Source organism: Aythya ferina (assembly GCF_964211825.1).
Source record: "Aythya ferina genome assembly, contig: HAP1_SCAFFOLD_131, whole genome shotgun sequence".
Classification (NCBI taxonomy): Eukaryota; Metazoa; Chordata; class Aves; order Anseriformes; family Anatidae; genus Aythya; species Aythya ferina.
This window is the reverse complement of record NW_028181394.1, coordinates 64,798-89,000: the sequence shown is the minus strand read 5'-3', so window position 1 is coordinate 89,000 and position 24,203 is coordinate 64,798. Positions and strand designations below refer to the sequence as shown.

At 46.7% G+C, this 24,203-nt stretch overlaps 2 protein-coding genes across 4 annotated transcripts in view; both read right to left on the bottom strand.

Annotated features, from left to right (window-relative positions):
- Nucleotides 1-20,526, bottom strand: part of LOC311428733 (zinc finger CCCH domain-containing protein 11A-like) — a 234,884-nt gene extending 214,358 nt beyond the window's left edge. The window contains exons 1-9 of one of the 3 annotated variants that reach the window (XM_084540045.1): nt 19,759-20,526; nt 16,350-16,402; nt 15,788-15,962; nt 15,469-15,588; nt 14,566-14,689; nt 13,933-14,135; nt 13,262-13,381; nt 12,644-12,724; nt 12,288-12,349 (exon numbers count right to left, since the gene is read on the bottom strand). In XM_084540045.1, coding sequence (XP_084396171.1) covers nt 14,020-14,135; nt 14,566-14,689; nt 15,469-15,588; nt 15,788-15,841 — 414 coding nt within the window. In that variant the 5' untranslated portion in view covers nt 15,842-15,962; nt 16,350-16,402; nt 19,759-20,526 and the 3' untranslated portion in view covers nt 12,288-12,349; nt 12,644-12,724; nt 13,262-13,381; nt 13,933-14,019. Of the gene's footprint in view, nt 1-12,287; nt 12,350-12,643; nt 12,725-13,261; nt 13,382-13,932; nt 14,136-14,253; nt 14,690-15,468; nt 15,589-15,787; nt 15,966-16,349; nt 16,403-17,704; nt 18,244-19,758 lie in introns of those variants that run through there. The other 2 variants (XM_084540046.1, XM_084540047.1) reach the window with 2 other exon arrangements.
- LOC311428730 (zinc finger CCCH domain-containing protein 11A-like) lies at nt 5,641-13,428 on the bottom strand (the record flags this gene model as incomplete). Its single annotated transcript, XM_084540041.1, has 5 exons — nt 5,641-6,761; nt 7,304-7,365; nt 7,780-7,949; nt 8,590-8,782; nt 13,417-13,428. The coding sequence occupies 5 exons, from the start codon at nt 13,426-13,428 to the stop codon at nt 6,494-6,496; spliced, it is 705 nt and encodes a 234-aa protein (XP_084396167.1). The 3' UTR covers nt 5,641-6,493.
- Nucleotides 20,527-24,203: the final 3,677 nt, after the last annotated feature.

The window sequence follows — 24,203 nt, the reverse complement described above, 5'->3', positions numbered from 1 at the left end:
TTGTTTTACAGGCTTGTCTTTCTCGGTATGGAACAAACTGACCTCCCTGGTCTAACTTTGCAGTGCCTATTCTGCCTTTGTCCTGCAGAGAAGAGCAAGAAAGGAACAAATCTATTTTTGCACCCCAAAAACGCATTAGAGGAGGATTATCACACCCACCTAAGGGTACTTCCTTGTTTGTTTATAAAGCACAAAGCATTTCTCTTGGACAGTCTCTGTTGCTGGCCTCTTTTGTGCCTTCCATTTATAATAAAGATATTAAGATGCTTACCCCTTGCTTGTATTTGTTTGTTTGTTTGTTTGTTTGTTTTTTTAAAGAACAGTGGAAGTGGAGAGTCGGATGACAAGCAAGAACAAACACTAGAAACTCCTTGTTCTGCCCCTGCTTTTTAATCACCCAGCATCACCCCGGCTGCAAAACAGCCTCTGCTGATTTACCTGCTTGTTAAAGCACCCCACAGGCTGCAAGTGCGCTGTGCTAGGTGTCAAGTTATATTTAACGGTGCACACGTAACCATTCATCTTCCCACGGTCGAAGCACAGAACAGCCTCTTGCTAACAGAACTCATCCCTGCTGCTGCAAGAAACCTCATGGCCTGCAGGAAAACCTCAAGCTAAGAGTTCCAAAGCAAAAGCAGAAAACGCATCATTTGTACTCTTTCTATTTGAGGGAATTCTAGCTGCTAAATGCTGCCTACATCTGAGGGCACGTTCTGAGGCTGCCGGGAAGGACACTCAACACCCACTGACAGCAGGAGTGCAAAGATGCCAGCCAAGAAGGCAAAGGTTAGAGCTGAACGCTGCCTCAGCTTCCTCCAGCAGCCAGCTGGGGGTCACCTTTCACCACGCTCTCTGAGACTCGGAGCCCCGAGTTACCGCAGCCGCCACGTACAGCTGCTCCTTGCTGGCCCAAACTATTTGAAGAGTCTTCAGACTTCAGGGACCTGTTTTACGACAGCCTCAAGATCAAATTCATCTGTTCCTGAAGGCGCTGATCGTCCTGCTGTTTCTGTAGCTGTCAAAGAACAATCCTGAACTGAGGCACTCGTCTGATCAAACAGTGCTTCGGCACAGATTTGTCTTTAGCTTGACACATCAAGGTGAAGAGGAATCGATTCTTGCAAGCAACCTCTCAAGCAGGGATCTAATAAGGTGACCAAAACGACAGATCTGTTGTGCAGATCTGAGCACGTCACTCTGCAGGGAATCACTTTCAAGCCTAAGATGTTTCACCCATCTCCCTGCCCCAGAGCGACACAAGGAAAGCTCTTAAGCAATTGCTAGCCTCTCCTCAGTGCTCACGAGTCCCAAATCACTAATTTTACAATATATAAACCATGGCAGCTGGCACCTAGTTGGCACACGGTGACACTGCACACGTTGGCAGTGCTGTCAGGAGCTGGAAAGTCAGGGGTGAGGGGGTTAAGGGAAAACCACACATCAGTTTAGCAACTTGGCTCCCGTAGGATACTTCCTACGGCAGGAGTTTTAGCAAAGTCCCTCCCTCAGAGGGACCTGCTGGCTAATTAAAACAGGACTTCTGCTGGAGCAGTCAGAAGGCAGCAGGGTATCAGGAGATATCCAGTGGGCATCACCGTCAGTCTGTGGCAGTTTGGGGTCCAGGTATCAGTGGTTATGCGTGGTTTTCTCTGCTTCACTTTCTCCAAAGCTGTGAAAAAATAGTTCTTTTACAGCACTGTACAGTCACACGTTACGGATGGAACCAGCTGCATCAACTTCCAGTACGACGGTGTTGGAAAAAGGTGCCTTTGGTGGTCAGGAGCACAACAGCTCTGGTGAGGTGTTATTTAAGTGTGTTCTTACATCTGAGTTTCCTCATAGCAGTATGTAGCTGAGGGGGTCCACGTTTCCCAGGTAAGATTGATGTTTTTTCTCCTACCAAGCACCAGCTCAGTATACAAAGCTCTGTTAATAACACCCAAGCGTGTAGATGTTAAACTGAAACTGCTTTTAAACCTATTTGTTGTTACGAAAATAGCTTAATACACCATCTTCACAGGGTAAAAATTCACATGGAAGGACAAAAAAACCCAGAAGCGCTTCCTGAGCTTCAGTTTACCAACAGCACCATCGGATTTAGATCCTGGCCTGGCAGCCAGGATGCAGGGTCTGTAAGCATTGCTGCGATGTGCAAGTGCCAAGGCAGGTTTCTGGCCTGCCCTGAATAAAATACCTTTTTTTTTTAATACAAACAGCGTGCCAGGTACGCTGTAATGCCAATGTGCCAGCTCAATAGAGGATGTCAAACAACAGAGGCGTTTATCCTAATTTCTGGCATGAAAACACTTTTAACAGCATTCTTTTCATGAAGAAACCCCTCTCTATCTTCTCCAATGCTCCAGGATCTGCTGCAGCTGCAGCAGCCGCGCTGGTACAACCCACATCTTTGCCAAATCTTTTCAGTAACTGTGCTTTACCTCGGCAATGTTGAGGTCACTCCTCTTCCTCCTCCAGCTGAGCAAGCAGCTCGCTGGCTCTGCCACACCGCAGGTGCGGAAGCGAAAGCTGGGAACACAGGAGTCAAACTCTCAGTGCTCACGAAGCCACCAGGGCAGAGGGCTGACACAGAGGCACCCCGGATCCGCTCTCCCTCCCCACTGCGAGGCTCGCAGCAGCCCCAACCCGAAGCGCACACAATGCTTCGCATGGTGATGTCACCGCTGATTCTGAGTCCCCACGTGAGGATCTGCTTCACCACTCTCAACATTGGTGTTGGTTTTTTATTTTTTTTATTTTTATTTTTTTTTTCTTTTAAACATTCTCAGCTTATGGGAAACCATCAGGTAAACCACAGATCGCTAGGGAAGAAGGCCCACACGAGGGAAGTCCGTGCTTTTCTTCCAGGCAGTGGCACGTGCTTTAACACGCCGCGTTCGACAAAGCAGCTCTCCCCGTTTTGCTCAGTGGCAACAGGCACGACTGCAACGCACACAGGTGTAGGCAGCACCTGCAGGTCCCAAACCCTTAACCTGTTTTTAGAGAGCACCAATTTTTTAAGTACTGCTTTTCCCTTAATCCATGACCCCTTCTTTCCTTTATTTCTATCGGGTGGCTCTCCTCCATTTTCCTCCTCAGTGTCTGAGCAGACACTGGGAATCGTTTCCGGAGGAAGGGCACGGCTGAAGCTCCTCCATCTACTCTCCGAGAAAAGAGAGTATGTTAAAGAATACATCTTTCCTTTCTTTTCCCTTTTTTAAATACAATTTCTGAAATCAACGCTGCGGCCTGGCAGCAAATACCTACGGGACTAAAGGTGATTCCTCATCCTCACTGTAACGTTGTAGTTAACCTCCCAACGAACCCATCTCCCCAGGAAGCGGCCATTTGAGATGGGAAGGGGCAGAGCAAGAGGAAGCTCTCCTTAGCCTAGCTCTTCCCCCAACACCACCTCGCCACCCAGCACCAAATTCAATTCACCTGCTCCGCCCGATCACTCGAACGGGCGTCCGACGCTGGCACACGCCGCAGCAGTGGTTCTGACGTGCCTTAAATCACCTCTCCGCAGAATATCTCGGGTCTGTACGCTCAAATAACGCAGTATTTGAGAAATAACGCCCAGAGCTCACACTCTGAGTGCAGCCCAACAGCACCGAAGCACCGGTAGGCTAAACATTCCAAACCTGGCAACAAGGCTGACCCAAGCAACAGCACGGAACCCTTCTGCACCTTCAGCGTGGACATCAGCGTAAGGAAACACAGACCTCCTCGATCCAAATTTTAAGCGAGAAACGCAAAAGGTCACCCAACCGGCTTGTTTTCAGCAAGCTAAAGGAGAAATTAAGGCGACAACCGGGTGCATCCAGAGTTAGTCAGATCCTGAAGGCAGTTCCTTGGGGGAACGGAGGAGCAACGTGCCAGATGAGGGCTGCCTTACAGCGCACCCCTTAGAGGCACTGCTACGGAAGGAAGGCAGAAGGTTGGAACTCGAAAGAACTCGCAAGGCGCCCGTTAAGGGGGAAATCTTTCATTTTTTTCTCAGCAGAACCTCCCCTCTCCCTCCCCGCCCCCCCATGAAGGCAGACCGGGGACTCTTTGCTTCCTTAGGGAGAGGGCAGGGACGGGGCAGGGTGGTGGGACAGATGGCCAGAGGTTCGGATGGACGGACAGACAGCCGGACAGAGGGCCCAGCAAGGCCTGACGAAGGGCTCAGGAGCGGGAGGGAAGGGCAGGGCGAAGGGAAAGGCAGAGAAGTACAAATCTTTTTTTCCTTGTGATAACTTTTCTTGACCAAAAAACACGATTGTGAATGAGGCAAAATGAAAGATGTAACATGGGGACGTGCGGATACTCACGATGATGCAGCCTTCTATCCGCATGTTCACCTGCTCATAGAGCCACACCTGGATCCTCGACCTCTGCAGAACGAAGGAGGAGAGTAAGTCGGGCCACAAACACTGAGCACTTTTGTTCTCTCATGTGTTCAGAAATACCTGCTAGCCACAGCCACGACAGCTCCCAAACGCTCCGAGGAGCAACTCTCAGGGGCAGTTCCAATGTGCAATCTGACATTTGAGCGTTATACCATCGGGTGAATACTACACGTTTGGTGAAGAACACGTTTCCAGTCACAAGGGAACACCCCTGCACGCCCGGCTACACGAGGGGGAAATGCCGGGCTCCTTGTGCCCACCAGCACACCGCACAGCTCTCCATCCCCCACAAACCCGTCCCGGGACACAGCCGGGAGCCGAAAACTCACCGAGGGGAATCCCCAGACCCTCCCCACTCCCCCCACACCCCCCAAATCCCCATCCCCGCCCCCTCCCCGCGGTACTCACGTTCTGCAGGTAGCGGAAGATGAGGTTCTGGGGCGCTGCGTTAAGGGCTCAGCACGGGGACGACAGTTCCGGGCTCGGGACAAGGCCCCAAACCCCACAGCGAGGCCTCAGGGCCCCGCGACAAGGCCTCAAGGCCCGGGCCGAGCCCCCTGAGGTCCGAGCCGCCCCCCACCCACCTCCCCGGCACCCCCCAGCCGCAGGAAGGATACGATGGGCTGCACCATCACCTTCTGCACCTTCTGGCCCTGCCCGCGGTACGCCATGGCTGCTGCCGCCTCGCCGCTCCCGCTCCCAGCACCGCAGGCAGAAGAGGCGAAGGCTGATGGTAGAACAGGGCTTCTTGGGGTGAAGGGAAAGCGAGGGCAGGTGGGCGCAGTCTCTGAGCTCTCCTCCTCCTGAGTTTGCTTTTTCTCCCCCATTTCTGAGCCGGCAGAAGTCCCCGTGAAGTCCTTCGGCACGATGAAGGCCTGCGTCAGCTCCAGCAGCAGTTTCATCGGCGGAGGTTTTCCCGGGTGGGGCCGGGGCGTCACAGCACACACACACACACACACACACAGAGACGCGTGGTTTTGTCCAAACATTAAGTATTTACAACAAATTCGACAAGCGCTTTTCCTCTGCCAGCAGCAAATGCCTGAGGGCCCCCACAGCTTCACAAATCATAGCGGGAAGAGCCTACCATGCTGCGAAAAGTTCAGAAAATAATTCAAAATTGACCTGCTAGGGGAAAAAAATGATGGCTGGTGGCAGGGTACACAATAGACCCAAATCTCAGCTCTGTCCTCCGCAGGGTCAGTGTCCACGCCCAAGCGCGATGCTGATGGCACCCGAACATTTGCTGTAGCAGGCAGCAGAGCCAGCAGCTCAGGGGAGCAAGTTTTAAAACCAAGAGGCACTTAAACAACCCTTCATCGACCCCGTGACTGCGGCAGAGTCCCGACTGCTCGCCCCGGAGTCCTCACACAGGCAAAAAGCACCAACCAAAGCCTGGGGGAACTTTGGTATAGCACAAGAGAAGGGAGTGGGGGTAGCGGAGCCGCATGGCAGAGCTGCTGCTTTTCACCATTTGATCCTCCCTGATAATTGAAAGGAAGGCTGGGTGGGCTGACCCCCACCCCCATTCCTGGCAGCAAGTTTGGTCCACAACACACTGGAATAACGATTCTGCTCCCTCCCACCCCTACAGCTTCATCATCTGACACGGGTACAGTCAAAACAATGGCATACACGAGTAAAAGTCAAGAGTTGACATAGTAACTCCAGGATTTGGCTATCAACTGTCCGAGAAATCACAACACCGAAGCTTCACAATGTGCCCAACATCGAGTTGTGCCAAGGGCGGAGGAAGGAAGAAGCTTTACGTTTAAGCCTTCAGAGCATCGCTCCATCAGAAGATCGATTTGCAGCCACCATGGCGTGCCAATGGAGATCTTTCTGTGCCAAAAGAAGTGCTTTGTCCTCTCGATATCGAAGGTAACCACCTATAGTAACAGAACGGATGCACAAGACCTTAACTCTGACCAGCAGGGAAATTTAGGACAACTGAGCGCAGATCCTGCCAATTTCTACCACTTCGGACTGTGCTTTAAGTCTCATTGCAAAGCCTCAGTTAGAAAAAGGATCACCTCGGGGTATCCAACAAGAAGAACAGTTTTAATTTTTTTTTTTTTAATTATACCGTAGGACTACGCAGTTCAACTGTCAATCATCTCGGAGAGTTCAAGGAGGAGGTCATCCTCGTCCTTCCCTGGGTCTAAGTCGATTTCAGCTTCCAGTCTGCCTCCTGAGATTTCCCAAAGTAGCTTCTCAAAATCTTCATCCGCAGATAAGGGCACGTTCCCTGTGGAACTCAGCCAGCGTGTCCGTGCCTCTTCTGGCTGGGAAGAAGCTGAGGTCGAGGTCTCGAGATCCATCTCCATCTGCTCCTCAAATCTTTCCGGGCTTCCAAGACGCACTTCAGGTCTTGGGAGAGCAAGAAAGAACAATCAGGATATGCCATTTCTTAACGGGAAATCCCTTTCCTGCAAACCGGCTCTTAAAACTGTAGGCAAGCCCTCCTATGCTTCAATCTTACACAGGGATTGTTATCAATCAACCCAGGGCTACATTTAGAGCCCGATGTGTTACCAGGTACATTTTTCAGTCTGGGGGTTTATCTGTGAAGCCAGGGCACCTGGAGTTGAGGTGGCATTCTTGAGGACCAAAAGGCAGAGGACACTACTCATCATCTATCACCTCACGAGGAAGTAGAACTTCACCTCATCCTCGTTTAGGTATTCAGACAACCCAAGAAGTCACCGGAAAGCTGTGCTGACTTGCAGCATTTCAAGAAAGCCTAATTAAGCAATCCTGCTAGCTGCTAGAAAGTGGTTTCAGGTGACTTATTCCTTTGATGGATTTTGGCTTCAATTATCTCAGAACCCTCATTTTTTCCCACATGTGACAGAACTTGTTTCCCTGGGGATATACACTGATTAAGAAAAAGAACAAGTTGGGGTTGTCACCTGTTTTGGGGATTTTCTTCAAGTCTGATGGCTGGGACGTGCTCCGGCACGTCTGAAACACCCTAGAAAGCAGCAAAACAGTATTTATGACACATGGGTAAAAGATTCCTTAATAGCTTTTTCCTCCACACTGCTTCTCCTCTGGCATTGCGGAGCCGTGGCCAAAATACAAAACCAAGGTGCTCCTGAAGAAAGTTCACATTCACCTGGAGGTTACTCACGATCTGGTGTCTTGTAAGAACATGGCATTAATGGACAAAATCCCCCACACCAGAGAAATCACAGCATCAGAGTACCGGTTAAAGAGTGCCATTCATCTCATAAATACAGAAGGGTTCTACAAGCATCCTGGAGACAGCTACTGGATTTCTAAGGAAACAGAAGGCCTGCAGAACGTTTGAGTTTTCCACCTTTTCAAATAGAGGAGGGTAGAAATTTAACAAGGGATCCATCGCTGCATTAGCCCCTGGCCTTACCATGGCTGCTTTTCTGGCTGGAGGTCCCATCATGTCAGCATCAAAGGCAGTCTGTAGTTCCACAGCTGCTATGGCAGAGGGGTAACTCCCAGGTGCCTTATGTTTCAGTGCCTTCTTCTTGGGGAAAGTGACTTTCCCACGCGAAGGCTTCACAGATGTCATAAAGTTGGCTAGAGTAAAAGGAAGAGACAACTGATACAGTCTTGCTCTGCCTCAGGAAAAGTCCAGGTTCTCTTAATCATTTCCACAGTCCTTCTACACACTTAAATGCATTTGGCCAGCACAATTACACCGCCATTGCCTGGATTCTCAGGAGTCTTTTCCACATAGTAAACTCTGTCTACCAACAAGCCATACAAAGGAACAAAGAAACCGAAGAGCTACAGTAAATAATAATCCAGGACAAGGGAAACCTCAGACACATAGCAATCCTAAGTGCAAGCTAGGTTCACAAATATAGACAGCTTTTATATTTAAGGTCCTGCTCCCGCTAGGAAAGGAAAAAGCAGCAGTTATAGTAGGACAAGAGTGTATGCAACTGTTGTACCAGCTTCCTCTCCCTTGCAGTGATGTCCCACAGTTAAGTTGTTCTACAAAGTCCACATTTGTAGTGTCATTTTCTAGTCTCCCGTTCCTTACCTAACATCTGGCTGGCAGGAAAAGAAACAAACTAAGAAAAAGAAAGTACACCCTTCGCTTCGTAGCACTGCGTGGCAAAATGCACCCAGCCAGAGTTACAGCATGAGAATTGTCATCTTCTGTCTGTATTTCAGAAGACAACCTAAGTAACTCTTAACCTTCAACACTTACTTTTAGCTTCCTGGCCCTGAAATTGAGCTGCCACTTTCCCTGATGGTTCAGTATTAAAGAAGCCAGCAGTAGATTTGACAGCAGCTTCCTCCTGCCGAAGCTTCTCTTGTTGTTCTCTCTGTTGCCACTTCTCCCACCGTCTCTCTTCAAAGCTCTTCTCTGGACATTTACGAGTTCCACTCTGCTGAGTGGGCTAGAAGGAAAGAAAAGTAGTGCATGAATAGGACAAAAAAAAAAAAAATCCGTGGAGATTTCGTTAAGAAAATCTGATCAGCAATCCCTCCAAAATGGTCTTGATGTGGAACAGCATATTAATCTCGTTCAGGTTACTGTTGTTTTATTTTTTTTTTGTTTTTTTTTTTTTTTTTTTTTTTTCCCCCATAAAATTCTGCCTGTAACAAGAGCCATGCTTTACTATGGACGCAGTCTCACATATCTGCAATATCCACTATGGCAAGCTTCTTTAAACAGCTAGGGTGTTCTGCTGTACATCTATTTATCACATTCTTTTTAAGCAGCAGAAAGTCATACAAGTTCCCCTATACAGTATCCACTGACAGATTGATTTCCTTGAACACAGAACTCTGGCCTTCTGTATTAAATCCTTCATGTCTGACAGATCAAGTCAGTAAGAACAAAAAGAATTCCCTCCACGTTAACTGTGTAGATTTCAGCTGGTGCTAACAGGGTTTCTTTCTTGCTGTGGTATAAACAGACTGATTCCAAGTTTGAGGATTACAGAGTTGTCTGGAAATGCTGCTGGCGATAGGATTTAGACTGCACTGCAGCTCCTACCAGCTGCTGAAGGGTAAGAACACACTCAAGAGGGTGGCACACGGTGAGTAACAAAACTTGTCAGAATTATCAGAAATTGTACGAATGTATGTGTGTCTTCACAGAGGACTCACCTGTACATCAGGTCCAGAGGAAAGTTTAGGAAAAGGCCGGTTCAATTCCACTGCCTTCTTTTCTTCTTTTTCAGGTGCTTTAAAAGAAGACAAAAAAAAGTGTTGTCAACGGCAGAAATAAAGAAAGCTGGGTACTTGTTTCCTTTGTGCATTTATTTCCTTGTGTCCCATGAGAGAGAGAGAGAAAGGCTACAATGTGCAAGCCATTCAGCATTTATCCATGAAGCAGATCCTGAGCAAACTGAACTTGCTCAATATGGGAAGCACCTCACTGGGGCAGGCATTAAAGCATCTTATTACCTGTTAGTTTTGTGCTCCATAAAGATTTCTGCTCTGCTGGGGCAGGTCCGGGTTGTGCTGAGGGAGCTGGCACATCTCCTTCACTCTGCTGCATCCGCAGAGCTTTCTCACGCTTTATTTCTTCCAAGGTTTTAACACGCACTTCTCCTTCTGGCTTGACTTTTCCTGCCGGCTCCTTCGCCTGCCCTTTGCTGGGCCCGGACAGAGCGAGCTGCTTCTTGGACTCACCCTGAATTTTGCTCTTGCTATGGCATTCTCCTGCTTTTTTCTTCTCTTCTACCAAGCGATTATTCTTTTTTTCAGACAAGGCTTCAGAGAAAGTTTGCATGCGACCTGCACGAGCAGCTCTTGCCCCTGCGCTGGAATCTTCAGTTTTACCGTGCCCTTCAGCCTCGGCTTTGGCTTGAGGTTCGCGTCTCTGAAGAGCTTTCTCACGACGGATTTCCTCCAGTGTTTTCACATGGATCTCTCCCATCGGCTTAGCAGCCTTCCCTGTCATCATCAAGAAATGAGGAGAAGCACCAACATTTAAAGAGAGTCCAGCAATATTTTAAGTCTCCAAAATTTGTCAGAGCACTAAGGAAAACTCATCTTGAGCGTTCCCAATAATGCATCTTAGAACAATATCCTTAGAACAACATTCTCCTCCTCCTCTGAGCCACTTGTATTTTGAAGACCAGCCCTATCCAGAGAGAACTGCTACACAGAAATGCTGCTTTACTTTATTACTTTTTCAGACTGCATTTCAAATTCCTGCTCCTGGCAGTGGTTCTATTCTAATTGTACGTAACGGCTCACACAAGCAGCTAAAAACCTCGACAAGGCACAAGTAGAAAATAAACACACACCTAGAGCCAGACTTCTGATAGTGGCTGTCAGAAGAGCTTCAGCACTCAACCAAGAGGCGTCAGTTCTTTGTTTTCGTTTAAATTAGTTTGTAGGGATGTATGAAAGCAGTCCAAGTTCGTGGAAAGGAAGGAGGAGAAAGCATATTTAAGATCTAGCTGTTACCTCTCTCAGTACTGGTCTGTTTAGGAGGTAATCCCAGCCTGTCCTTCAGAGACTTGGGAACTCGAACTGCAAAACAGAAAAAGAACGAATTAGGGAGGCTGCATAATGTCAACTTCAGGTTCACATTTCAAAACAAGACAGGAAAGGTAACTTTGAATCCCAGTGATTACGACCTCAGCCAACATGCAAAAAGAAACATCACTGGAAAAGGACAAACAGAAAGACTAAATACGAAACCCAGGAATCCAATCCAGATGCCCGTTTAGTACCTGTCTCTCTCTTGGGTGCTTTGTCAGCATTTCCCGGAGCCTCTACCTTCTTCCCCAGCCTTTCAGCAAGGCTGCGCTTCACTGGAAGGCTGCCTACATCATCTTCAGAGAAAACAAGGAATATTGTAAGAACTTTTCTTTGCAGGAAGGTTTGAGAACAGTCAACAATAAGCTTCTCTTTTTCAAGCATATTTTCATAGAATTGCCTTTCAGCTGCTAAATGATTTTTTTTTTTTTTTTTTTGCCATTTCTGCAGTCAACACAGATCTTCACTGCAATGTATTTTCCTTTCATACATCACAAATACTCTTTAATGCAGTCATATATAGAAGGCAGCACCTACGTAACAGCTCGTAAAAAGTTCTTACCCGCGGAGGCTTTCCGTTTTCCTTGTCTATCAGCAAGATCTACTCGAACCACAGGTTCCTCCCCTAAAACAAAAGGGAATTTTTTTTTCTATTTCACAGAAACCAGTAGCCAACAGAAATATTATCCTGTTAGCCCATGTCCAAAAAACCCTAGTCAGACACTGTTTTGACAGTTAGACCACACAAACTCATATTTTAACTATAATTAACATGGAAAAAAAATATTAATAGTCTCAGTGCTTGCTTCAAATTCCAGCTGAGATAGTAGAGAGTGAATCTGAGTCTGCTTGACACCTATACTTTGTGCAGAACAAAGCTGCATAAGCAAGCAGAATATTCTTAGGTACAAATGCTGAGAAATATTCCTTTCTAAGGTGAATGTCTACGAGTAAAAGTACTTCCACACTTTTTTCCCTTTAAAAGGCATTTGCACAGCTCTAAACAATTTATACACAAACTCCTGTCATACTGTGTCCACACCTGCCACTGTACGCCTCTTTAATGCTTCAGAAATTGCTTCTTATATAGCACTGGCTTCTACAGCTCGCTCTTCTCGTTACTCTTCTGTTTTTCAGTTACCCCCCTATTGGCATACTGACACTTTTTTTTTTCTCCTGCCACTGCACTTAACCTGAGCACCAAATCTTTCCAGTACAACCAAGGACTTTAAGCATAAAAGCACGTTTTGAACAGAAGGCAGCGCCAGAAGGCTAACATGGGTGAATTGTTTTAAGTATTGCTTAACCCTCCAGTTTAGGAGTAATGAAATCAAAACAAAAGCATTCATTATTACCTTTCTTGGAAGACACTGTCACAGTTCTCACCACTGTCCGGACATTTTCCTCTTCTGGAGCAGGAAAAATCATAGAATCAACGGGACGAAGAGAAGATCTTGAAGAACCTTCTGTTCAGAGCAACCAAAACATAAGGAAGTTTACCCAACATAAAAAACTATCACAAAGAACAAAAAACTTTAAATGATTTGTTACTGTCAAAAATACAGCAAGCAGAGCATGTAAAGAAGAGAGGTGACTAATTTGCCTCTGGTTGCCCTTTGAACTCCCATTTAGAATACCAGCTGGCTGAGAATCAGGTTGCTTTATGCCCCCAGCTAAAAATGGAAGTCTGTCCCTCAAGCAGCTCCCAGTCACCATCACCTGCCGTGAACAGGATAAGAAAGTAGGCAATATTAACTCACCACCGTGTCTCTTATTGTTTTCCTTCATCTTCTGCCATTTGATTTCCTCAAGTGTTTTTATTCCAAACTTCAGATTGCCCTCTGAAAACAGGAAACAGTTCGTGAGACAGGCTTAGAGGCACTCACTGAGGACCACAGGTCCTCAGGCTTCTTAGCGCTCAGGAACTTTCTGAAGTATTTCGAATAAAGCCTGTCAACACTCCTCACAAGTGAAAGAGCCATAGAACCAATGGCATTTTGCCCCTCCTTTCATCCTTCAGGGTTCAAAATGTAGTTTTAATTTTAATCCATTTACACGATATTAGATCCATATTTTAATCCATTTACACGATATTAGATCCCTCTATCGTTAGATATGGCTTATCAACAGTGGTTGCAAGGCTGCACGTGCAGCCATTTAAACTCCATGCTGTGGCCCTGTTTTGTTCTCCAAAAGTAAAGAAAAGGAGTTCACCTTTCTGACCCAATGGGCACATGATGGTATTAATGGCAGAAATGAGATCATGGAAATAACCGACTCCATTCAGCACCCCTACATTTTGTTGTGTTTTTACACCACGCTGCTTTTGACTTAACTGTCAAGTTCTTCTGATTTATCCTACTAAGGTGCTGGCATACCTTGTTTAGTAGTAATAGAACTGCCTTTCCGAGTGGAAATCACCCGTAATCCATTTTTGCCTTCCGCAGCTGGATGCTGGACGGGAGTTTTAGTTTCTTCTCCTTCCTCAGAAAGTTGGTCTGAAGGGGAAAAATCGATTCAGTTATGCATAGACCAGGTTGGTCATGATTACGTAGCTCATGCAGTGACACTTCAGCCCATGGTTCATATAAAAAACTTTGTTGCTTTTTTTTTTGTTTGTTTATTTGTTTGTTTGTTTGTTTGTTTGTTTTTAAACAGCTACACTGACCTGATGAACTCCTAAGTAGAATACACTAGGACAAAACATCTAGGACTCTAGATTCTCTCTGCAGCTTTAACTACTACACAACACATTGCTCTTCAGACAGAAAAAAGAAATTTCCTTCCTAGTTTCACATAGAACTTTACACAAAAGACCAGCTAAAGCCAGGAGTGGTTCTAAGCTTTCCTCCAACGTTTCAGCTTCTGTCCACTGACTGCCAGACAAAGCCACCAGTGACCTGGCCAGACTGCCTGCCCTATCGCTAGTCAGACCTCAGGTCATCTGTGATTTATACATTCATTTACAGCAAAGATTCCTTCCAAGAACCAAAGATTTAACACATTCATTTACAGCACAAATTCCTTCCAAGAACCAAAACATGCTCACCATCATCATCTTCATCATCATCTGCAGCATTGATTACAACTGGAGGGTGTGTAGGGCTTGGGACATTTTCAGAGTTTTCCACTTTCGTCACCCCCTTTGCTGTGGAGAGGGATTTGACTGGACAGAAAGTTTGTTTTGCTGCAGTGACATCTGAGCCACTTTCAGATCATCGTCCGCGCACTCAGGCGGACTTGGCAGTGTAGCTAGAGGAAGAGGAGGATCATCGGTAATATGGCAGTTTAAAACTTTGACCACAATGCAAAGAGATGGTAGCAAAGGCAGATAACCCGCACAGACAACGAATTCAGCATCTCCTTTTGCCCATCCCATCACTGCTTACACCGTGAACAATGATTTCCCTTCCAACAACAACACATCTCCCTACCACCCAGCAAAAGAGGAAACAACAGGAAGCAAACTGCAAGGCAAACATCACACAAAGCAAAGAGAAGCTGAGCACGAAAGCAGAAAACAAACACCAGCAGTACACTCGGTGCAGTACACCTATGACTGCAGACCTTTTCCTGCCCTCACAAATGAACAGTTACCTGACGCCCCCTACAGGATTGGCACCCACTAAGTAATACTCAAAATTAATTCTTCAGCGCTTAAAGAAAAAGGACCTAAACTCACTCTTGCTTGGTGGTAAGAATTGTCCATCGATGTAACGTCCCTTTGCATGATGAAAAGCACAGTTGGCTTTCTGACAGCCTCCCGGCTGGTTCTCCCAGTAGCAAGGAATCTCACTGCGCTTTTTCTGAAGACAGAAAGAAAGAAAAGCTCGTGATAACATGCACCTGAGGCTTGCAAAGAGATGCACAGCTCCAGATCGTGACAGCTGTCACAACACAGTGCTGAAACAGCATTCCAAAGGTCAGTTTCTCAGTTAAGTGTAGTATTTCTGGGCATATTCACAAAGTTTGCATAAGCTGTAACCACTATGCACATTTAGTTTGGTCATCACTCAGTTTGAGAAGACAGGCACTCTCAGACATCACTTGAGGGTGGCTTAAACTAATACACCTAGGATTATACTAGGATTATTCAGAGGGAAAAAGAACATCTGAAATTGCCTAGGTTAACCCTGTCTAGAACTACTTCTTGGAGACTTAGTTCTGCTGTACCTTTAACTTTCCCCACTTCCTACCCCAGGCAGCTACAACAGCGTTATCTGAAGGACTGTGGGTCAGAAGACACCTGATAGTTCATTATCAAGCCTGCTCCCATGAGGATAGAACAGCCTGTTTATTACCCCCCTGCTCCAGCACGTTTTAGCAGTCTATTTAACAGCTATTCTGCATCTCTTGAGAAAACTGTCAGCATCTAATAAAAAAAAATAAACAAATATCTTGCTAAGACATACCGAAGGCATTGATTTTATTTCCCTCTGCTTCCTCCCACCCCCTCTCTTGGTAACAGAAACCAGTATGATTTTGAAGCAAACAAATCTATCCTGCAAAAGCGCAATCAGTACACCTACGGCACTGAAAAATGCTTTTGTGGATTTATTTTGAGAACACATTGTTAGGCACTCACGTCAATTTCCATGTGTCTGAATCGGCAGACATTCCTGAAACAACGACCCTCCTGCCACAGCTTGCAGACCGTCTCATTGCCCAGAGCAGCTTCGCAGTGGCGGTAGGCACATTTGTCTCCCTGGAACCAAAAGGAAACCAACAAGGAAAATAGAGTACAGCCTCAAAAATGGCCATGCTGCTGCCTAATGGTGCTACAACTGAATTCACAATCTATCTGGTTCTCAAGTTAACCAAAGACCAGTGTGCTTCCTCCTCCTAATCTACTCCTTCCTGAAAAAAGGGGAAAAAAAAGCAAAGCAAAGGAAAGCCAGCCATACCTTGCTACAGGTAGAATAGAAATAGAAGTAGCAATCGTCTCCTTGTTTAGACATGCCGACGAGTTCTGCTAACAAGCTCGGGTTCTCTCCACAGGGACTTCCTCTGCTCTTGGAGAGAGCTGTCTTCACCCTTGCTTGGGCTGAAAGTCTTCTACTGGCTTGTGATCAGTGAAATCTTCTTTTTAAAAGTAACCCGAAAGAAAGTAACAAGTGAAAAATAATGAGGAACGAACATTTTTCCAGCTTTCTTCAGTTAATCAAATCAAGTTATCAGTCTCTCAAAGAGAGCAAAGCCTTGAAATCAGCTGTTACATGAACTAACTAAATATTAAAGTTCTGTAAAGCTGCCAGGAGCTTTGTCAGCAAGTGTTCTCTTCCACATCCTCAATAATATGACTTGGAGCACATCTGGAAGCCTGAAAACGGAGTCACTCCTTAAAAAACCACCTGATGATACATGCAAGTCAATAATCAACTATGGCTACAAATAACTTCTCTAGAACACTGTTAGGACGCATTAAACAGCACGTTCCAGGCCCTGTGGGTCTTCGATTTCACCTACCTGGACAACCTCAGCAAAGTTATCGATCTTCAAAGGCTTCCAGTTAACTGCTCCTGTAGGTCGAACCAAGACTGAATCCGTGAATTAATAATAAAGGGGTAGGAAGAATTTTCCTCCTCACTTTGCCAAGGGAACCTCTCATCCACAATTCAAACATAGGATGCGCTTTTAAACAGCTTATAACTAAGAGAGGAAGCAAGTCCATTTGAATGCTCTCTCAGACTGGACGCAGCCAGGGTTAGTTAGCTCTTCAAAAAAATAAAAAACAAAAACCAAAACAAAACAAAAACAAAAAAAAACAGCGCATTTAGAGATGAACTCGTGATTCAAAGTGGCTGCAAAAATGAGGCTCCATCTTCCACAGCCGGACAATTTAACTTTTTTTTTCTTTTTTTTTTTTAATTTAAAATTCAGCATGTTCCAATCTCTGGTCTTCAAGATTTCTTCACCTATTAAGAAAACACAAAAACCTTTCCCCGTCTTTATTACCTGTACAGCAAAAAACATACCAGTGCATCTAAATCCACAGATGTGCATACGCATACACACATCCGTGTTTATACACACACGAGGAGGGAGTGAGAGAAAGTTAGCGAGAGCGACAGTGAAAATCAGAATTTTTGCCTTTTCGACACAGAGCGCGTAAAAATTCTCTCATTTTGAGGGAACTAGAAAAAAATGGAGGCTCTACAAAAGATTTTGATGAGTATGCCTTCGAGGCCGATGCTTTGTAACATGAGGGATCTGGGGGCCAGCACACAAATATGCATACGGATGTACATGCATACAGGATAAACATATCTATACACACAAGCGTGCACAGTAGATGTTGTATGATCTCCATATCGAGAACAACTCGTAGCCCTGATCAGACATGTAGAGTTGCAATCAATTAACAGCAGCAAGACAGCAGATCAAGGGTACAGCAAGCTTTGAGAGGCAGGGGAATGCTCACTTTGCCAGTGGCACGGCTGCATGATACCAAGGATTTTGAATTACTTTGATTTTTTGGAAGCAATTTGGTTTTTCTTTCTGCGCTGTAGCTGTGGTGGTTTTACCGTGCTGGGCAGCTAAACCCCACAACCGCTCTCTCACTCCCCCTCCTTTAGATGAGGAGGGGGAGAAGAAAAGCAAAGAACAACTCACGGGTTGAGATAAGGATAATTTAATTAAAGGGAAAAAATTATAATAATTAAATAAAGACTACCATGAACTAAACAATTTAACTAAGGGGAAATAAAAAGGGAAAGGGGAAAAGGGAGGGGAAAAGGAAAAATAAAAAGAAGGGAGGAAAACAAACAAACAAAATAAATGAAGGCTATATGGAAGTGCAGAGGAAAGAAATTACTCTCTACTTCCCACAAATGAGCCATGATTGACCACGTCCTTGAAGCAAGGCCTCAACGCACGCAGCCGGTGTTCGAGAGGAGGACCGACGTTTTCCCAACGAGAGCCCACCCCTCCCCTCTTCTTCCTGTTTCCACCTTTTATTGCTGAGTGGGACATCACATGGTATGGAATATCCCTTTGATTGGTTTAGGTCAGCTGCCCTAGTGATGTTTCTCTCCTCACCTTTTTGCCCACCCCCTAGGAGGGTTAGAGAAAGGCCCAATGCTGTGCCACTGCTGCTCAGCAGTAGACACAACACTGGTGTGGTAACACTGCTGTTCCAGCTACAAGTACAGAGTACGGCACTGTATGGGCTGCTGCAGGGAAAGTAAACATTCCAGCCAGACCCAGTACAGTAGCAAATACCACAAGTTTGCCATCACGTGCTGTTCCCTAATCCATATATCCATCATCATCCATTGCTGCAGGATCATGAAAGGTTAGAGAAGACGACTTAGGTCCAATTTAACAGCCAATGAGTTTTCGATGAGCAGAGCTGCAACAGATTTTATTTCGCCACAAGCAATTTTATTTCTTTTTTTCTGATATGAAGTCAGAAATTTTGATTTATTTTTTTTTTAAAGACACTAAATGTCACAAAACCTGCAACCAGTTCAAATTAGAGTGATTCTGAATCCTTTTATTAAAACGCTGCACATTTCTGTGCAAATTATTTCTGACTCTTCTGGACAAAAGTGGATGAAATAGTTCTTACAAATTAATAATAAAAGGTTGGAAGCTTTTACTCACACAAACACTAGTGAATTTTCCAGGAAATATTGTTTTGGCAGGGAATTTTCCCAAATCTAAAATAAAGAGAGGAAAAGTTGGGTTCTCATATTAGTTACTGCTTTTGACTGCTGGACAAAGGGAATAAAAACAGTAGTTAAGTGCAAGGTTTCCTTCTCTTCTTTAGTATGGATAGGAATCGTCACTTCGGACCTTTAGCACCTTCAGAAACACACCCAGTGCCATGCAGGTTCCTCTGCAGCTACTTCTAACAATTACTGGTGCTCCTTAGCATGGAAGTTTGACTCAAAACACTCTCCAGATTTAGCTCTTTTGACTGCCCAAGGAGCTCATCATTTTGCTTGTTGCCTTCCATTTTCCTGAACACACCGGGAACGCTGTTCAGAATCTGAATGGATCTGGTCTAAGGAATGGGAAGAAAGCAAAACCAACGATACCTTGCAGTATTCCAAATTCCAAAAAAGCAGTCTCATTTTAAAAAGGACCTCAAAAGCTTTTTTTTTTTTTAAACTGACATCTGCCAACATAGCAATCCAAGCGCTAAACCAACTGAAGTTGCCCCTGAAAGCCTGAATAAAAATGAGTAACTCTGGTGCACTCAGCAGGTCTGTAATAGAAGTTGGTAAGGGTTTTAGATTTCTTTTTTTTTGCTCCAGGGTGCTGGTAAAATTTTTGCATTAAGAGATTTTGAACCTTTTGTACCAAAGAATTAGAGATGCGCTACAGTGCCAGTAGCTGGGGGTCTGGAAATACACACCAACAAGTGTCATAAGCTTTGCCTTTGCTGAAGGAAGATGAATAGTACAAAGAAAATCTGTCTAGTTTGTTTTACAGGCTTGTCTTTCTCGGTATGGAACAAACTGACCTCCCTGGTCTAACTTTGCAGTGCCTATTCTGCCTTTGTCCTGCAGAGTAGAGCAAGAAAGGAACAAATCTATTTTTGCACCCCAAAAACGCATTAGAGGAGGATTATCACACCCACCTAAGGGTACTTCCTTGTTTGTTTATAAAGCACAAAGCATTTCTCTTGGACAGTCTCTGTTGCTGGCCTCTTTTGTGCCTTCCATTTATAATAAAGATATTAAGATGCTTACCCCTTGCTTGTTTTTTTTTTTATTTGTTTGTTTGTTTGTTTTTGTTTTTTTTAAAGAACAGTGGAAGTGGAGAGTCGGATGACAAGCAAGAACAAACACTAGAAACTCCTTGTTCTGCCCCTGCTTTTTAATCACCCAGCATCACCCCGGCTGCAAAACAGCCTCTGCTGATTTACCTGCTTGTTAAAGCACCCCACAGGCTGCAAGTGCGGTGTGCTAGGTGTCAAGTTATATTTAACGGTGCACACGTAACCATTCATCTTCCCACAGTCGAAGCACAGAACAGCCTCTTGCTAACAGAACTCATCCCTGCTGCTGCAAGAAACCTCATGGCCTGCAGGAAAACCTCAAGCTAAGAGTTCCAAAGCAAAAGCAGAAAACGCATCATTTGTACTCTTTCTATTTGAGGGAATTCTAGCTGCTAAATGCTGCCTACATCTGAGGGCACGTTCTGAGGCTGCCGGGAAGGACACTCAACACCCACTGACAGCAGGAGTGCAAAGATGCCAGCCAAGAAGGCAAAGGTTAGAGCTGAACGCTGCCTCAGCTTCCTCCAGCAGCCAGCTGGGGGTCACCTTTCACCACGCTCTCTGAGACTCGGAGCCCCGAGTTACCGCAGCCGCCACGTACAGCTGCTCCTTGCTGGCCCAAACTATTTGAAGAGTCTTCAGACTTCAGGGACCTGTTTTACGACAGCCTCAAGATCAAATTCATCTGTTCCTGAAGGCGCTGATCGTCCTGCTGTTTCTGTAGCTGTCAAAGAACAATCCTGAACTGAGGCACTCGTCTGATCAAACAGTGCTTCGGCACAGATTTGTCTTTAGCTTGACACATCAAGGTGAAGAGGAATCGATTCTTGCAAGCAACCTCTCAAGCAGGGATCTAATAAGGTGACCAAAACGACAGATCTGTTGTGCAGATCTGAGCACGTCACTCTGCAGGGAATCACTTTCAAGCCTAAGATGTTTCACCCATCTCCCTGCCCCAGAGCGACACAAGGAAAGCTCTTACGCAATTGCTAGCCTCTCCTCAGTGCTCACGAGTCCCAAATCACTAATTTTACAATATATAAACCATGGCAGCTGGCACCTAGTTGGCACACGGTGACACTGCACACGTTGGCAGTGCTGTCAGGAGCTGGAAAGTCAGGGGTGAGGGGGTTAAGGGAAAACCACACATCAGTTTAGCAACTTGGCTCCCGTAGGATACTTCCTACGGCAGGAGTTTTAGCAAAGTCCCTCCCTCAGAGGGACCTGCTGGCTAATTAAAACAGGACTTCTGCTGGAGCAGTCAGAAGGCAGCAGGGTATCAGGAGATATCCAGTGGGCATCACCGTCAGCCTGTGGCAGTTTGGGGTCCAGGTATCAGTGGTTATGCGTGGTTTTCTCTGCTTCACTTTCTCCAAAGCTGTGAAAAAATAGTTCTTTTACAGCACTGTACAGTCACACGTTACGGATGGAACCAGCTGCATCAACTTCCAGTACGACGGTGTTGGAAAAAGGTGCCTTTGGTGGTCAGGAGCACAACAGCTCTGGTGAGGTGTTATTTAAGTGTGTTCTTACATCTGAGTTTCCTCATAGCAGTATGTAGCTGAGGGGGTCCACGTTTCCCAGGTAAGATTGATGGTTTTTCTCCTACCAAGCACCAGCTCAGTATACAAAGCTCTGTTAATAACACCCAAGCGTGTAGATGTTAAACTGAAACTGCTTTTAAACCTATTTGTTGTTACGAAAATAGCTTCATACACCATCTTCACAGGGTAAAAATTCACATGGAAGGACAAAAAAACCCAGAAGCGCTTCCTGAGCTTCAGTTTACCAACAGCACCATCGGATTTAGATCCTGGCCTGGCAGCCAGGATGCAGGGTCTGTAAGCATTGCTGCGATGTGCAAGTGCCAAGGCAGGTTTCTGGCCTGCCCTGAATAAAATACCTTTTTTTTTTAATACAAACAGCGTGCCAGGTACGCTGTAATGCCAATGTGCCAGCTCAATAGAGGATGTCAAACAACAGAGGCGTTTATCCTAATTTCTGGCATGAAAACACTTTTAACAGCATTCTTTTCATGAAGAAACCCCTCTCTATCTTCTCCAATGCTCCAGGATCTGCTGCAGCTGCAGCAGCCGCGCTGGTACAACCCACATCTTTGCCAAATCTTTTCAATAATTGTGCTTTACCTCGGCAATGTTGAGGTCACTCCTCTTCCTCCTCCAGCTGAGCAAGCAGCTCGCTGGCTCTGCCACACCGCAGGTGCGGAAGCGAAAGCTGGGAACACAGGAGTCAAACTCTCAGTGCTCACGAAGCCACCAGGGCAGAGGGCTGACACAGAGGCACCCCGGATCCGCTCTCCCTCCCCGCTGCGAGGCTCGCAGCAGCCCCAACCCGAAGCACACACAATGCTTCGCATGGTGATGTCACCGCTGATTCTGAGTCCCCACGTGAGGATCTGCTTCACCACTCTCAACGTTGGTGTTGGTTTTTGATTTTTGTTTTTTTTTTTTTTTTTCTTTTAAACATTCTCAGCTTATGGGAAACCATCAGGTAAACCACAGATCGCTAGGGAAGAAGGCCCACACGAGGGAAGTCCGTGCTTTTCTTCCAGGCAGTGGCACGTGCTTTAACACGCCGCGTTCGACAAAGCAGCTCTCCCCGTTTTGCTCAGTGGCAACAGGCACGACTGCAACGCACACAGGTGTAGGCAGCACCTGCAGGTCCCAAACCCTTAACCCGTTTTTAGAGAGCACCAATTTTTTAAGTAGTGCTTTTCCCTTAATCCATGACCCCTTCTTTCCTTTATTTCTATCGGGTGGCTCTCCTCCATTTTCCTCCTCAGTGTCTGAGCAGACACTGGGAATCGTTTCCGGAGGAAGGGCACGGCTGAAGCTCCTCCATCTACTCTCCGAGAAAAGAGAGTATGTTAAAGAATACATCTTTCCTTTCTTTTCCCTTTTTTAAATACAATTTCTGAAATCAACGCTGCGGCCTGGCAGCAAATACCTACGGGACTAAAGGTGATTCCTCATCCTCACTGTAACGTTGTAGTTAACCTCCCAACGAACCCATCTCCCCAGGAAGCGGCCATTTGAGATGGGAAGGGGCAGAGCAAGAGGAAGCTCTCCTTAGCCTAGCTCTTCCCCCAACACCACCTCGCCACCCAGCACCAAATTCAACTCACCTGCTCCGCCCGATCACTCGAACGGGCGTCCGACGCTGGCACACGCCGCAGCGGTGGTTCTGACGTGCCTTAAATCACCTCTCCTCAGAATATCTCGGGTCTGTACGCTCAAATAACGCAGTATTTGAGAAATAACGCCCAGAGCTCACACTCTGAGTGCAGCCCAACAGCACCGAAGCACCGGTAGGCTAAACATTCCAAAGCTGGCAACAAGGCTGACCCAAGCAACAGCACGGAACCCTTCTGCACCTTCAGCGTGGACATCAGCGTAAGGAAACACAGACCTCCTCGATCCAAATTTTAAGCGAGAAACGCAAAAGGTCACCCAACCGGCTTGTTTTCAGCAAGCTAAAGGAGAAATTAAGGCGACAACCGGGTGCATCCAGAGTTAGTCAGATCCTGAAGGCAGTTCCTTGGGGGAACGGAGGAGCAACGCGCCAGATGAGGGCTGCCTTACAGCGCACCCCTTAGAGGCACTGCTACGGAAGGAAGGCAGAAGGTTGGAACTCGAAAGAACTCGCAAGGCGCCCGTTAAGGGGGAAATCTTTCATTTTTTTCTCAGCAGAACCTCCCCTCTCCCCCCTACCCCCCCCATGAAGGCAGCCCGGGGACTCTTTGCTTCCTTAGGGAGAGGGCAGGGACGGGGCAGGGTGGTGGGACAGATGGCCAGAGGGTCAGATGCACGGACAGACAGACAGCCGGACAGAGGGCCCAGCAAGGCCTGACGAAGGGTTCAGGAGCGGGAGGGAAGGGCAGGGCGAGGGGAAGGGCGGCCCCGGGCCTGACAGGAGACCTTGGGCCTAACCCCGGGCAGCAGCTCCGCGTCTCACAGGGCCCAGAAGGGGCTGGTACAGGGGGAGGGAACACCCCAGCCCCCAGCCCTGCCTCCAGGCCCTGCGCCCTTCACCCCCCCCCCTCCCCTAAGGGCACCCCGACCCACAGGGCCCGCGACACGGCCTGCTCCCCCTCAGGGCAGCAGAGGGGAGCCCGGCTGGGCAGGAGGCCTTTCCCCTGCTCCCCGCTGGTCTATGAAGGGCTCTAGTTACCGGCGAGCAGGGATTTTTACTGATACTGGCCGGACAACAAAGACTACTTATTAGAGAAGTACAATTCTTTTTTTCCTTGTGATAACTTTTCTTGACCAAAAAACACGATTGTGAATGAGGGAAAATGAAAGATGTAACATGGGAACGTGCGGATACTCACGATGATGCAGCCTTCTATCCGCATGTTCGCTGCGCTGCTGGGATAGCAGCTGCGGGAGCCTGGCAGCAGAGGGCAGTGAAGCCAAGCAGCTGGGATCCGTCTCTGGGGAAGGGGGCACTGAGAAAGCGCTTGCAAACGGGGCACAAGCCCTCAGCCTCTGGAGGCGGCGCCTGTCAGGCGTGAAGGAAAGGGATCCCTTCTGGGAAGATGCTGTGGGCTTGCTGAGGCTCGAAGAACAGAC